Raw genomic sequence first — 15,106 nt, 5'->3', positions numbered from 1 at the left:
AGTTACATGGGATAACTTTATCAATTTACATATCATTACCTCTCAGTTAACAAGTATCGCTTCAATTTCCGACACAAAAGGAGTTCTTTGACTATATATATACACGTACACACATGAAAATTTACGTTAATGGGAGTGAATTTTACTATATCTAAGCCTACGTACAGAACATAAAATAATTTTAAATCCTAAGGGGTCAAAAGTTTAAATTTTTAAAGAGCATTTTTAACCATTTTCAATTTTCTTTGGGAGCAAAACCTAATTCTGTAAGACTGTTGTTTGACTTTTTTTTTTGGGGAAACGTTAGAAGATATATTGATAGGGAAAATCGCCATTTTAGTCCTTAAACTATTGCACTTATGCCAATTCATCCCTCAATGTTGTTTTAGCCTAATTTAATCCTTTAACTTAAATTTGGTGTCCAATTAGATCCTTTCATGGTGGTGCAGCCAATAAAAATCTCTCCGGCATAACATCACCGCCCAACTATGGGCAATCTAGGAACTACAAAGTCAGGGCGAATGTTAGATATAAGAAAAATGGATTTCCATTATAAGGGAAAAAAACAAATTTTTCACTAACTTAGGGAAGAAAACAGAAATTGTCAAAAAGAACCTGCAAAAGTGTCTTCTCCACCAAAGCATTTCACCACCGAATCATATGTATTCTCTTCTTAACAAAAAAATCTTCATCCATTACTGCCATTAATCATCAACAAAAACCTTTCCTTAAGCATCACTGCCTTCTCTTGTTTTACATTTCTTTCTCAAATTCCATCGCCTTCTCACAAAGTTGGCAAAAATCAGAAAATTGATGAAGTTTCAATACGTAGAATCCATGGAATTTAATTCTCAAGGCTTCCAAACCCATGGAAGTCTCTAGGGAGATCGGAGATGAGACTTTTCTGTTGTCTCCCCAGAACCATGACCAGTCGCATCATAAAAAACATTGAGAAATTTGTTCAAGTCCTTTATCTACCCTCCAGTAAATAGAGGTTCAAAAACTTCAAATGCCTCTAGCGCAATTTTGAGGGTTGCAGACCAGAGACCATGGTGGTTCATGCCACTGACATTCTCTCAAGCATTTCATCTAACAGTTTTGGGCCCCTTCAACATATGCAATCTTGAATACATATTGAGCAAACAAAAAAAATGTTCACAAAAATATTCATAAAATGAGCTGCTTTGACGACACTCACACGGGCTTTTTTCCCAACAAAGGAATCCAATGAAATTAACAATGCAGCAACATTGGTAGAGAACTTATGGGAGTTAAAAGAGAAAATTGCGATGTCTCATTTGTAGAAATATTGACAGATTGAGAGAGGAGTCTTAGCTGTTTAGGTAAAATTAGCTACTAATTTGAGAGTTCCAAGAGAACCTCTTTGTTTCGAAAGTTCACTGAAGAAGATTGGTGAGGGAGTTGGCGATGACTCGTTGACCGGTGATAAATGGCGGTGGAAAATTTTTATTTTTCCCCAATTTAGTGTAAAATTTGTATTCTACCCCATTTGATAGACAGTTTTCAGACTTCTTTGTTTTAGCATATGGCATGACTTGTATTTCCTTTCTTGTCCTTGATTAGGTAGTGACTTTTGTGTTGGAAAAAGTTTAGTGGGCGGCGCTGCTGTAAAAGGATCTAATTAGATAAGAAATTTAAGTTAAAGGATTAAATTAGGCTAAAATAACATTGAGGGATGCAATTGACATAAGTGAAATATTTAAGGACTAAAGTGGCGATTTTCCCTATATTGACATGTAAGACTGTTGTTTGACTGCTTTTGCCTATATCTGTAGTTGTTCTTGACGTCTGGTCTTTACTCCTGTGTCGGTCTCCAAAACCGAAAATGGAGTCAGCAGTGAAAGATTGGATAAAAGCCGATGAAACAGCTAAAGAAATGCTCACTCGGCTCTTCACGGAGCGACCCTTTTTGCCACTGCCTCCGCCGCTTCACAAGCTTCCTCTCCGGCCCGGAAACGTCGTCGAGGTTGCCGGCCCTCCTTCTTCCGGTAAAACCCACATCTTAATGCAGGTAATTTATTAGAATTAGTTAATTAATGATCAATTAATTCTAGTTCTGCATTTCTTTTTTAAATCGTTAATATGTGAAAAACTATTTTCTTGAAACTTTTTTGTGAATTTTTTTTCAGGCTGCGATTAGTTGTATTTTGCCTAAGCAATGGAAAGGCGTCCAGTTTGGAGGCATGGAGCGGTTAGCTGTTTTTGTTGACTTGGATTGTCGGTTCGATGTTTTACGCTTTTCCCGATTGTTAAAGCACAAATTAATTCAAGCCAATAGCAACGGTAAGAAGTCATACGTTTCCATGTATTATTTCAGTTCATCTTTGCATAATGATTTTAGATGTTATATAAGTTTTGTTCTTTTCCAGTTGTTTGGTGGGGTTGTAATTATATGGCAATATAATGGGGATAAACAGAGCACTCCATTCTCATAATTTGGTGTTGAAATACGAAATGTTTTAAGAGAACAATGAGGAATTAAATTACAATAGGAACACATTTAATGTAATGTTTTACTAGAAAAATGTTCCATTTACAAACAGGGTAAAAATTTATTTCTTTTATTTTACTCCCAATGGGCCTGGATGCTAACCTCTATTCGTATTTGAAATTCCCGTACATGCAACATGCAATTAGGGCTGCTAGTGTGAAAAATCCTTTACATGTTAGTGTAGGAAAGGTTAATTGTGTTTCATTCCCAAAAAGAGACAGAAATGTGAAGATAGACAGGATATATGATTTGATAGATTTAATAACATGTACTACTTTGTTGTCTTCCTATAGCATGTTGGGGCTGGATGAATTTGAAACTAATTCAGTCTTTGGTGTTTTTTTTTTTCAATTACTCAGATACGAAGTCACAAACTCAATCTGATGAAGAATTATTTGCTGAGTGCATGAGACGCTTCTTATGCATCCGTTGTTACAATAGTTTAGAATTTCTTGCCACTCTTAAGGTGAGTTAGCAAATGGGAGTTCAACATTTTTGAGCTCCAAATAATACTCTCCTTGCTTGTTTTTTTCTAGTGGACTGAAGTTCATTTTTCTTGAGCAAGGAAGTTTTAGTACACAAAAAGCATGAGTTATTGCATCTTCCTGTTGCGATATTATCCTTGTGCTTTTTGAATTTTTGGAATCTTTTATGCTCACTTATGGTGGAACTGATACTTGAAGGAGGAGAGAATGTTGACTTAAAGTTTGCAATCATGCTTTGCATCTTTATGATGCTCAGGATGAAAAGGAACAAAAAAGAAAAAGACACTTCTGCACACGGAATTATACAATTTGGCCTTACTATGCAGAAAGTTACTTTTGCATACATCTGCACTTGGAATCATACACTTCTTTATAGTTGTCTGTCGTGGCGTAATTTGTTTTCACGTGTTTATACATTTTGGACTAAACTAGATTTTTAAAAGAAACTTATGCAAACTACTTAGTTACCAATAACATGCATTACAGAAAATAAATGACAGTAAACATTCATTTCTTTCTTGACGCCACTTATGTTTTGATCATTATTTTTTCATTGGAGTCTTGTTACATTTCTTGTAAGCTAAATGAATGATGTACTAACTCTTCTGAAGGTCCTTTGCATGTTTAAGTTCCTTTTCCATCAAGAAGTAGGTTACAAGCATAGATTTTGTTTTCAAAATTTGAGGATCAAAGATGTCTGTTTTGGTTACTTGTTCATGCACCTTTTCTATTTTATGGTGTTATAATGTCAAAGATATACAGTTTCAGTAATATTCTTTTGTTTTCTGCCCAGCAGACTATGAATAATCAACTTCAAAAGCAAAAGGATATACAAGGTGTTGGTGTTCATTTGCTTGTGTTGGACAGGTTTGGCCAAGAATCCTAATAGCAAGTATATGCTTCTTTGCTCCCAGGCTCTCATCTTGGTATAACATCCTTAGTTTAATTCTTTGAAGAGTTTCTCACAATGCTTCACTGGTTTAATGAAGGCCACAACTCTAAACAAAGTAAAACAGCAAAACCAAGTTTGCATGACTGGCATAATGTTTTAGACCAATTTTTGTTAGCAATTATTGCAGAAAATTTAACATACTTGTCTGTGCAAGTAGAACTATCTACAGGCTTTGGGCATATATGTGACTCCATTGGGTTTGGGATGCTCATAGGGACCTGTCATCTAGCTTGTGAAATTACATTAAGCTCTTCAAAAAATGTTGATCTTTTTCTTTATGCCCCCTTAAATTGCTTAATATCATAATATTTAGATAATAAGTTCTTTAAAATGTTAGGCATGTAACTAGTAAATGGAATGTGATAACTTAATCATCCACTCCCAAACTGCATGGAGAAATTTTTTATCTTTATTGGAGCAAGTTGGTCTGTGATACTCTAGAAAATCTCCAACATTTCTTTCAAGTGTACTTTGTAAAAGAAGGAATTCAAGAAAAAAATCACTTAATTAGAACGCATGTCCCCCAAATACTTCCTGTAATCACTTAATCAGAGATGGACAAAAGAAGACAAAAAATGAAGGTGCTAGAGCCAACTGTGTGCTGTGAAGACTTCCTTTCCTTTTTAAGAATTATGTGCATGCACACATCCATAACTATGTGTATGTCAAAGTATCTGCGTCTAGAATATATCCGTGTACATAGATGATTGAACCACTATGTAGCATTTATGCATATTATAATTATGTGCATATAGAGTTTTTTTTTTAGTGTAATATCTATATATTGGCACTATATATTACAGGGTGTTTTACTGTGGTAGGTTACCTGTTAGGAAGTATCAGGTAGTCATTGTGTGGGAAACCAATTAAAATTTTCTTCATGTAAAATTTGGTAGTTTGATCCTTAGGGTATGCTGAAGTTTTTGTTGATTCCTATTGTCTGTATGAATAAGTACCATCTTAGCATCTGACCACGATAACGGCAAAAGCATTTTTTTTTTTTTTGCAGAATTTAAGTCTTAATTTCAAGTGGAGATATTTTATTTTTATTTTTATTTTTTTGGTATGAATGACCTTGTGGTTTCAGCTTACCCAAAAGGTATTCTGTTTCTCAATATCTGTAATTTTCTTTATTATCACCAGCATTGGAGCTTTCTACTGGATGGATCGTGCTTTGCCATCACTACTTGTAGGAGGCAGCAACAGGTAAAAGACATAAGGATGATTTTTAATAGACCTGATGGATTAATATCTTCCCCTCTATATGCTTTGGGCTACTTTGGGCTATGCAGACACTTTTTCTTGGCTGAGCAGATATAAAAGACAAAAGTGAAATAAAAAGTGGAGCTAGGATAAAAAGTAAAAACAGGAAGCTCAGCTGATGCCTGTTCATTGTCTATATTGTGAATTTAGTTGTAGAGATGTAGTTCCAATAGCTTAAGTCCCCATTCTGTTGGTTTTAGTAGAAACAAAGCCGTGGCTTAGCATTTCCTGTTCAATTTACTGTTATCATATTCATTTGCTTGTCAACATTGTTATATTCGATTAGTACTAAAATCCAGACTGGAGATTTTTGTTCTCCTTGCATTTGAATGGAGGAAGATAGAAGAAAACTATAAATTGAGGTTCGCCAATCAAGCATTAGCCATTCTCTCACCATTTTAAGTGTTGGTCTAATGTATACAACATTAACTTGAACATGTTTCAGCTAGGAAAATTTAGTGCCAAAAGTTTTTTTTAAAGTTTTTATCAATAAGACTCACGGCTTAGTCTTTGGACATTGTCAATTTGCAAAAAATTATACCTAAACTTATACTTAGAATGGACTATGGGACTTCTGGAGAAGAAGCACTTGAATCTAAAATAAACTGATGGCCTTGTAGCTTTCTTCTTTCTACTAGCAATTCCCTACCTCATTTATAAATTTGTACAATTCCCAGTTGTGGATTGCTTTAGACTTAGGGATGGATGTGTATTTGATTTTATTTTTTCAATGAACCATTCTTGCTATCCATTCATTCTACCAGCAATACATGCAAGTTCCTACTCTTCCTTTTCATCACCCATTTCCCCTCACTGTCATTGTCTATGGTTGAGCCACTCAGTCATTGTTTCACTTTTGCACTCAATGAGAATTGATTATTTCAACTGTGGACTCAATGTTACTGAAGGTATTCCAGAAGCCTAGAAGCGTATGCATGTGGAAGTTTGCATTTAAGACACTCGTGAACATTTGTTCTGCTATTTCAGAATGTTTTGCAGACCCAGAAAATGGTGACAGGAGTGAATGGCAATAGACCTTTAAACTAAATGGTTTTAGATTGTACATTGGTAGGAAATATAATATTTCCTTATTCTTTTTTTTTTAATTTTTTATTAAGTTCTCAATACTAATAAGGTTGCCTTTCCAATTCTGTGGTTGTGTACTTCTCTGCTGTTACCATTGTCCATTGCATTTTGGGTTAGATTGCATTACCTTTTCACGTCCATCTTTATATCAATGAACATTTTAAGCTAGCACATCTCCTCTAAATGTTTTCTGTCATTTGCATTTCAAACAACAGTCACTCTTAAGCTTTAAAAACATTTGCTCCTTTCCTTTTCACGTTATTGGTTAACATGTGCCTTATTGTTTTCTTACTGAAACGCGCTCTGTATGTTTCTTTTCTACCTGGTTTTCTAGTTCTATTGCTTCAAGGCCTTAACTTGTTTGGCATTGTGCAACATCTCCGTATCTTAGGAAAAGCCTTTCTCTTCAAAGTGTGATGGAAAATGTGGTTCAGGATCTTCAGAAGCTTCTCTTGGTGCATCCGTTGCTTGTTTTAGCTACGAAGAACTCAATTTCTGGGGACAAATCTACAGCAGATGAACTTATGAGGTTGTTGCTTGGATCTCAGATGAGTCCTTTTTTATGTCACATTTGACAGCACTGATCTTGCATATAGACAGCAGAATAACATGGTTGCTTTGATCCAATCAAAATTTTAGCAACACAACTTATCTCACTTGAAGAAGAGGTGGAGAAGCTTGAGCTCGAAATTTCTTGTATGATGACAATGGATAACCAAAGGACAATCTATTAAAATGTGTTTTCAAAGGACGTTTACTCTAATTAATTCCATGTTGCTATATTTTACCACAAAATAGAGAAATTTCATCAAAACCATAAAATATGTGAAATGTCTTTATTCCTTTCATCGTCATTTTAATCCCACTTGGAGTGGCTAAAAGAATATGGTTTCTTGTCTTTTTGTTAGAGTTGCTCTGGAATAGCTTTGTTTAGGGCAATTATCTCAATTAGTTATGGCAAGTTCTTAGGGATGTAGGCTTAGAGGATAAGTAGAAGTTTAGGCTTGAAGATCTGGGATTAGCAGTCCGAACATTTGAGGCACACCTTATATAAAGAGTTGACTCTCTCTGTCTCTCTATCTCTCTCTGGCTTTAAGATTTGGGATTATTTTGAAGTGCACATCATATAAGAAGTCTCTCTCTCTCTCTCTCTCACTTTCTCTCTGTCTATATATATATATATATATATATATATATTTGAGGCACAACGTAGATAAGAATTTGACTCTCTCTCTCTCTGATTCTCTCTGACCATGAGATTGCCTGGCACAACAGGGGTGGTTTGAATGGTGGCAAGATTGGTTGACTTTTGATAATCATAGCGCACAAGAATTCTTAAGGAATTACTTTTGTAAGTTCTTGGTGTTAATTTAAATACAAGATGGAAGGAACAAAAAGAAAAATTGCAGGGCATTGTGCTCAGATCTCAATTATCATGCAACTCTTTAGTAAGTTTAAGAGCTATTAGGTACCTGCAATGGTAATGAAATATAACATAGCTTCTAATAGGCTTAAAGGGCTGAACCTTATGTCTGTTAACTCTTCTTCAGAGGGTAAAATCTAGTACTTGAATCATTGATCTGAGGTTTGTTCAATGTTCTGGGAATGAAATCTGTTTTCCGCAACTCGAACCTAAATCAGGTAACAGGCATAAGAAAAGATGTTTGTTACCATAAAGGAGAAGGCACTTGGAATGTGCCAGTTGCAATTGTGTTTCTGTACTGCTACTTGTTGAAGTAAATTTTTTTATTTATGATTTTTTACTTGAGCTCCTTGGATTTTTTTTTCCCAACCTGGGTTGTCTAAGTCTATTTTATTTCCCTGGTTTTTCCATCTCACAGGAATACAAGTAGTGGTCCTCGGCCCAAACATCGCGAATATATGCCTTCAGTCTGGCAGGTACTATTTGTATTGATATTTTTAATTCAAGTTTTTCAGTTAATGTACTAAATTAAAAAAAAAAACTAATCATGTTCATACAATTGGTAAATGTATATCTTATATCCACTGAATTTATCTTGAATTTGTAATGCTATTGGACCGTGATGATTTAAGTTGATACAGGATGATTTGCTTGTTTTTTGTATTTGAACCACATTGTCACTTAAACTCTTAGAATTTGATTTCCTGACCCAGCAAAAGTACTCAGTAACCAACTTTTTCTCGATGGAAGGGCTTCTGAAAGTTGCTTCTTTTGAATGTAATCTGGCTTTTGAAAATGATGTTAAAAAGTAATATATATAATAAGTTCAGCCCAGGAGTCGCTGTTATGTAACTTTTGTTTCTTTTAAATGTTTTTGTGTATGTAAGGGTGTGTACATTTCTATTACTGAATACTCCTCAAAATTCTCATCATGATGTTTGCAAGTGCATTATTTTTGCACATTCCCAGCAATATTAGTTTTGCACTTGTCAGCTACAAGTTCTCTTATCAATAGTTAAAAGTTCTCTTATCAATACTATTAGCTTAACACATTTTTGGTTGCTGCAGTCCTTTGTTACTCACAGGATACATGTTGCAGCATCAGGTCTGAATGAAAGAAATGTAGCTAGTTCATGATTTTTGCTGCAACCATTTGAAAAAAAAAAAATTCTTCAATTTTCCTAGTTTTCTCAGTTATGGATTTGAATGTTTTTATTCGTTGTAGAGCACAGCGGCGACCATCAAAGACAACGCACTTACTTGACAGAATGGATTTTGCCTTCGGTAAACTTTTCAGATAGATTCGTTATAAATGAAGTACGTGCAAGTTATAAGACATCCTTTTAGAATTTAATCTCAAACTTTCGTAGTGTTTGGCCATTAATTGCAATTCAAATAACTGCAGGATGGCTTTTTTCTCATATCATGAAGGCATTCCAGTGCAATTGCTTCAGTACTTTTGTGATTTGATGTTGATAGTTGAATGTGTCAAAGCATCATGGTATAGCATACCCATGATCTTATTGCAGATTCTTTTTGGACTCCTCCATTCTGGATCTTCTAGCTACTTGGTGGCCTGAGTTCAATTCGGATGTGTTTTCAAGAAGAAAAGAGATATATCTTCTATATGTAGTCCTTTGGAGATAATCCTGATTTCAACAACAAGAAGACGTGCCATCAGCATTCGATGTGATTTGGAGGAACGGTATAATGATCATCATACAAAAAGATTGGCATTATGGGACATGGAAGAGGTTTGGGATGCATGGCTATCATCGACTGGAAAATCCTCTGTTTGAACATGCTAGCGTTGGATGCTCAACAAGGTTCAACAAGTACGAAGACATTGTTTGTTGTTGCATCGACTTCGCCGTCCCCTTCCTGGGCTACATTCATTTTGAACTAATTTGATGTCTGATACATGTGCCTGGTTCTGTTCTAGGGGGCTTGTGTTTTGTAGAATGTGTACACATAAGTTTTAGTTTACAGTGATGAGCAGGACTATAGTCAGTTACACTTTGACATAATAATGGCGATAAAGCGATGTGATGTTAATCTTGTTCTTTCCGGCCTCCCTTAGACCTATATCATCTTGTATCTTGTTCAGCTTCAACATAACTGTTATTTTGTAACTACTGCTAATGTTGGTGTCAGAGCAGTTAATTTGGGCTAAATATCAAGTGTTGGCAGAAATGCATTTCCTACTTTAAGACAAGCATGTATGCATGTCCAAAAGGGAAGAGATTAGGCGGGTTTGTATGGTGCATTCACCCACCTCAATTAGACCTATGATAGCTATTTGTTGTAATAAACATGTTAAGACCATGCAATCCCATTGACAAAGATTCTGGTTAAACAAGGCATACCAAAACTACGGGCAAATTTATGTAGTAGACAACTGGACTTGCATTTTTTTGGGATAATATCAGAAACATTCCATCATGTTTCTAAATATCACCTAGCAATCCTAAGGTTTTAAAAATATCACTTTCCTCCCTTCCTTTTGTTATTTATGTAACAAAATTTTGAAAAGCCCTAAACTACACTTGCTCACTAAATAAACATACTCGTAAATCACTTTGTTTACTCCCAAAAAACCATCAATTAAAAAACAATTTCTAATAGTACTACCACGTCACACTGTTATAGTCCATAAAAATATAAATTTGAAAAACAAAAAAGATATTTGCAAAGAAAAACTGTAGCAGCAATTTAACTCTATGTGCTCCCAACTTCTTAGTCTGTGTCCAAACCTTTAAATTGTATTGATCATTATGAAAATCAACTCAAAATAAATAAAGAGATCATATCATATTTTATCACAATCAGAAAAAGTAAAAGATAAAGAAAATTTAATTTACTATAATTTACAAATAAAAAATTGCATAGTCATCCAGGAAAAATGAGTAAGAGAGAATATTGAAAAAGGAAAAAGTGAAGAAAGTGACTTTTATTTCTTTTTCTTAATTTTTTGAGTTCCATTTATTTGATATGCAAATTATGTATCAAGTGAGGGTTAACAAAGTCTTTTACAATTACTAGGAGAGGTAAGTAATATTTATAAAACTTTAGGGATGTCAAGTAATATTAGGAGAAACCTTAAGGGAGGTTTTTGATATTATCTTTTTTTTTTTTTGAGCGAGATTTGCTTGCTTGGAACTATCATGTGCGGCACGCATGGTTTGTGAACTGACTAAATTACACTCCACATGCTATTTATAATTAATAAAATAAGTCAAGATGACTTTGGATAACTACAGTTTTATAAAAACTTTTAAAGTAATAAAACGTAATGTACATAACAAGCACATTTCTTTAATACGATTTTCAATTGTAACAAAAGATACAAAACTAGAAGCCATAAGCTAATGTATATTATTACAAACTTCAAATATGATAATAACCGGTAGTTGCACCAAATTTTTTTTTTCTGGAGATATAGGGAAAAACTAGAATGTTTCAAAAGAATTTTTATTATGAGTAAGTAACTAAAAAAATTTGGTAATTAAGAACTTGTGGGAATAATTTGGTGAATTCATAAATCCATGTGTGCTGCACAAGACCGATGCATCTAGAAATTGGGCTGTGAAACACAATTGTATTTAATTTAAAAAATTATAGTAGCACAGGGAGTAAATTGGTTCAATTATACATTCAGAGCGTGATATGATGAAAAGGCATTTGTCAAGGGGCTTTTTTGAAATTAATCCTTAAAATAGTATGTATCTATGGTATTACAAAAGTGGTTGTTCATTTTTTCTGTTTTGGAAGTAGTCTATAACTATATCCTACTTTAGGATACCTCAAGGTCTTCGAATTCTCTATCCCCAAATTAGTCTCTGTCCCCTCTATCCCTTATTTGTACAACTGTTCTAACCTTTTGTTAATTCAAACTCAAATAAACCGATAATAATCGGTTTACAAGTTTACTCAAAATCAATTAAAACAGATAACTCAAAACTTTTTTTTATTTTCTTTTTAACAAAAAAGAGTCTTGTTGATCATACATGATCTATTGATTTGTTTTACCTGGATAAAGATGAAATTGAATCTTGCTACTTGATCCTTTGAGCGTTTTTGTTGCAAGATTAAAGATATAATGAGTGAATCAAAGTACTTGTTAGGGTTTAAGAAAAAGATGATTTGGGGTAAAAAATAAAGAAGAGTTTTAGTTGATTTCTATGTTTATGATCAACAAGACTCTTTTTTGTTAAAAAGAAAATAAAAAAGTTTTGGGTTATTTGTTTTAATTGATTTTGAGTAAACTTGTAAACCGATTATTATCGGTTTATTTGAGTTTGGGTTAAAAAAAGGTTAGAAACACGTGGCAGCTGTACAAATAAGGGACAGAGGGGACAACGACTACTTTGGAGACAGAGGATTCGAAGCCTACTTCAAGGTTGGTTAGCAAGAAAAAATTGAAGGTTCGTTAGTGATAGAGTTGATTTGTTCAAAGGAGTTTTCTAATAGGTGTCGGGCACACGTTAACACACCTACATTTCATTTAATTTATTATGTATATAAACACACTAACAATTATTATCTTTCCTTACATTTATATATTTTCCATAATTAACCCCCTTGCATTTATATATTTTTCTTAATTAATTTTGTATTTTTAAAAATTTAACACTTGAAATATATTTTAACGAGTGTTCATGGTTAGACAAACAAATGTTCAAATTATGGATATTTGAAGATAAAAGCCTTTTATTGGTGTTGATTGGGCAAGATCTATTAATGATTGTGTTATGCGGTGAAGTGACAAGCAAAGAGATATAGCTTACTGACGTATAAAGTAGAATATAAAGGTACGACTATGAAATTTGAGAGGAGAGCAACGTCTCTCAAGATTGAAATTAGATGCATGAAAACTAATTTAAATTTTAATTTGAAATCCAAATTTTACTCATGTATTATGCATCAACTCATGATAATCTATACAATATTAACGTATATAAGATTTACTAATTGTATATTTGGTAATCTAACAATTAAGTTTGGACCCAAAAAAAAAAGTGTAGTCATAACCACCAATATCTTTAATCAACATTTATCCGTCAGATATTCATGCCAGTTCTATTTTTAGTAGAAAGATTAAAGAACCAGGTTTACATATCTCTAAAGAATTCAAGGCAACCGAATACTGGATAGACAAAAGGATTGATGGACTGGCTACATAGAAGTAGTTGGATATGGCTTTATCGTCATGTTGTAGATTTTGCTCCATAAATTGATGAAGATTTTTGTAGATTTGTGTTCCTACGGGAGTCGATCACGGGACCTACTGGTAACTACGGAACCAATCGAACTACCTGTGGGGCAATCATACAAGTCCAATCATTGATGAAGATTTTTGTAGATTTGTGTCCCTTTAGGATAATTTCTGTCGTTCGGATAGATGTTGAGAGAGATATGGCTTTGACATTTAATGCTTTGGTTATTGAAAGAGTGCTTTATCAAGTACACCTAACCAAACCACCAGTCTTTGAGCTGATGGTCACCACCAATGTATTAAAGTTTGGTAGCAAATCTTGCCTCCTATCAATTCGCAACATTAAAAAAGTGGTTCTATTTAAAAAATTCAGATGGGTATGTAGTGCACCCGTTTGATCCGGTGATGGTTCAGTCCCTTCCGAATTACCCTTTGAGCTCTTCAGATCCTTCCCCTCCCCCTAGTGTAAGAATCTATCGTATCAACAAAAAAAAAAAACAAAAAAAAATACACCTACCCAACATTGAAAGACAGAATACTCACGGATCATGTCCTACATGTCATTTTCACTAATAAGTGAGGGTGGGAAGTGTAAAACTATGAACGAACAATCTGTCTTCATTATGTATGAGTTTGAGATTAAAAGTTAAATATTCTATAGATGAGATACCATTTTGTATTACTTCAAAGAAGAGCTTAAAAAGATTTATGTGAAATGTGATGGTCATTTTCCTTCGTTCTTCCGTTATCATGTGCACCTACTCGACGTTCAAAGATCAAGAATAGTCAAAAATCACATCCTGTTTGATCCTGTTTGCCAGCGACGATGGGGAAGTGCAAAACTAGGAATCAACAACCAGCTTTATGTGCCTAGTTAGTAAAAACTCGTATAATATGTGTTTTTATCTATAATTATAAAAACTTTCATGTATTTTGTACATTTTAAAAAGTACTCATACTTTTCAAATAATCGTATGAAACATGTAATAAAATTTTCAAGTATTATACTTAATGTATTATACTTTTTTTTTTTTAAATAGGGATCCATCCCTTAATTTATTTATATCCGAAAAGAGTACAGCGAATTAGAGGGGGGCCAAACCTGACCTCTGTTAAAGTAAAAGGGATCAACAATAATACGCACATATGGAAAAATCTGCGAATCTAAACACATAACAGATGAATCGAACGAAATCATCCACATGATGGTGCCCCACATTTGTGGGATTATAAGTGAGCATGGGAATTTGATTTAACATCTTGACGTGTTTGCATTGTTTTACCTTTTTTTGAAAGCTGCTTCCTCGCTTTCTTTGAAATCACTTGGGTAAATTGCTCGTGAACTAGTTTTTGGTCTTGGTCATTGTCTTTATCGTGTTGTGAATCATCATCATCTTCTTCATTTTTGTCACCATTGCATGTTGTATTTGAATGAAGAAAAGGCTTTTGATATATGAGGGGGATCCTACCATGTAATTTCTCCCATTTAAGCTCTTCGAACACATCTTTAAATTGTGGCACATTTTTAAATCGTGGATTTTGAGGCATAGAGGATTTCGTGTCTGTTCTTGTACTTGTACTTGTACCCACAAGGGGTGTGTCTCCAACTGACACCATATCACGTGGGTCATGAACTTGGTCTACCTTCGCGAGCGCACCGTTTGCCACATCAGACATAATTCCATTACCTTGCTGTGAGGAGTCGCTAGCCTCCATCACCTTCTCTTCCGATGCAGCCTCTGTGAATGCGCCATTAGCTGGTTGAATGGAATGGTCATTCTCAGACTCCAGATCAGTGAATTCCCCATCCTCAAGTGGATTCGAAGTCAAAGTCTGCAGCCCAACATCTGTTCCATGCTCCAGCACCACAACCCGATCTATGACAATAACAGACTTTGCAGCTTTTCCTATCCGAGATACAACCCCACTCAAATTTTGATCCACAGCAGACCCTTGAGGCTCCCGTATAACCAACGGCTTATTCATTTGTAGGTTTGGTAAAACCAAAGATTGAGCATCATCTTTTCCTTACCCTTATGATTTTGCATAATATTCGATTGAAAATCATCAGGATTAATACTATCCAAAACAAACTGCAAATTATTCCCTAAAGTGGCAGCCTCCGGAATTGTCTGAGCATGAGCAGCAGACATTCCTTGTTCCTTGTTGA

The 15,106-nt window shown here is 34.4% G+C and overlaps 1 protein-coding gene across 3 annotated transcripts; it reads left to right on the top strand.

Moving 5' to 3' along the window:
- Positions 1–1,840: 1,840 nt before the first annotated feature.
- LOC113769998 (DNA repair protein XRCC2 homolog) lies at positions 1,841–9,784 on the top strand. Of its 3 annotated transcripts, XM_027314344.1 has the most exons (10): positions 1,841–2,032; positions 2,151–2,304; positions 2,872–2,978; positions 3,794–3,864; positions 5,093–5,155; positions 6,690–6,827; positions 8,140–8,197; positions 8,790–8,826; positions 8,947–9,038; positions 9,127–9,784. In XM_027314344.1, the coding sequence occupies exons 1-10, from the start codon at positions 1,847–1,849 to the stop codon at positions 9,148–9,150; spliced, it is 930 nt and encodes a 309-aa protein (XP_027170145.1). In that variant the 5' UTR covers positions 1,841–1,846; the 3' UTR covers positions 9,151–9,784. The 3 variants fall into 3 exon arrangements, 2 of the variants coding, with proteins under 2 accessions (XP_027170145.1, XP_027170146.1); XR_003468373.1 differs by lacking the exon at positions 8,790–8,826; XM_027314345.1 differs by lacking the exon at positions 5,093–5,155.
- The last annotated feature ends 5,322 nt before the right edge of the window (positions 9,785–15,106 follow it).

The sequence above is a fragment of the Coffea eugenioides genome, chromosome 5 (assembly GCF_003713205.1).
Source record: "Coffea eugenioides isolate CCC68of chromosome 5, Ceug_1.0, whole genome shotgun sequence".
NCBI lineage: Eukaryota > Viridiplantae > Streptophyta > Magnoliopsida > Gentianales > Rubiaceae > Coffea > Coffea eugenioides.
This window is presented reverse-complemented; position numbering and strand designations above follow the sequence as displayed.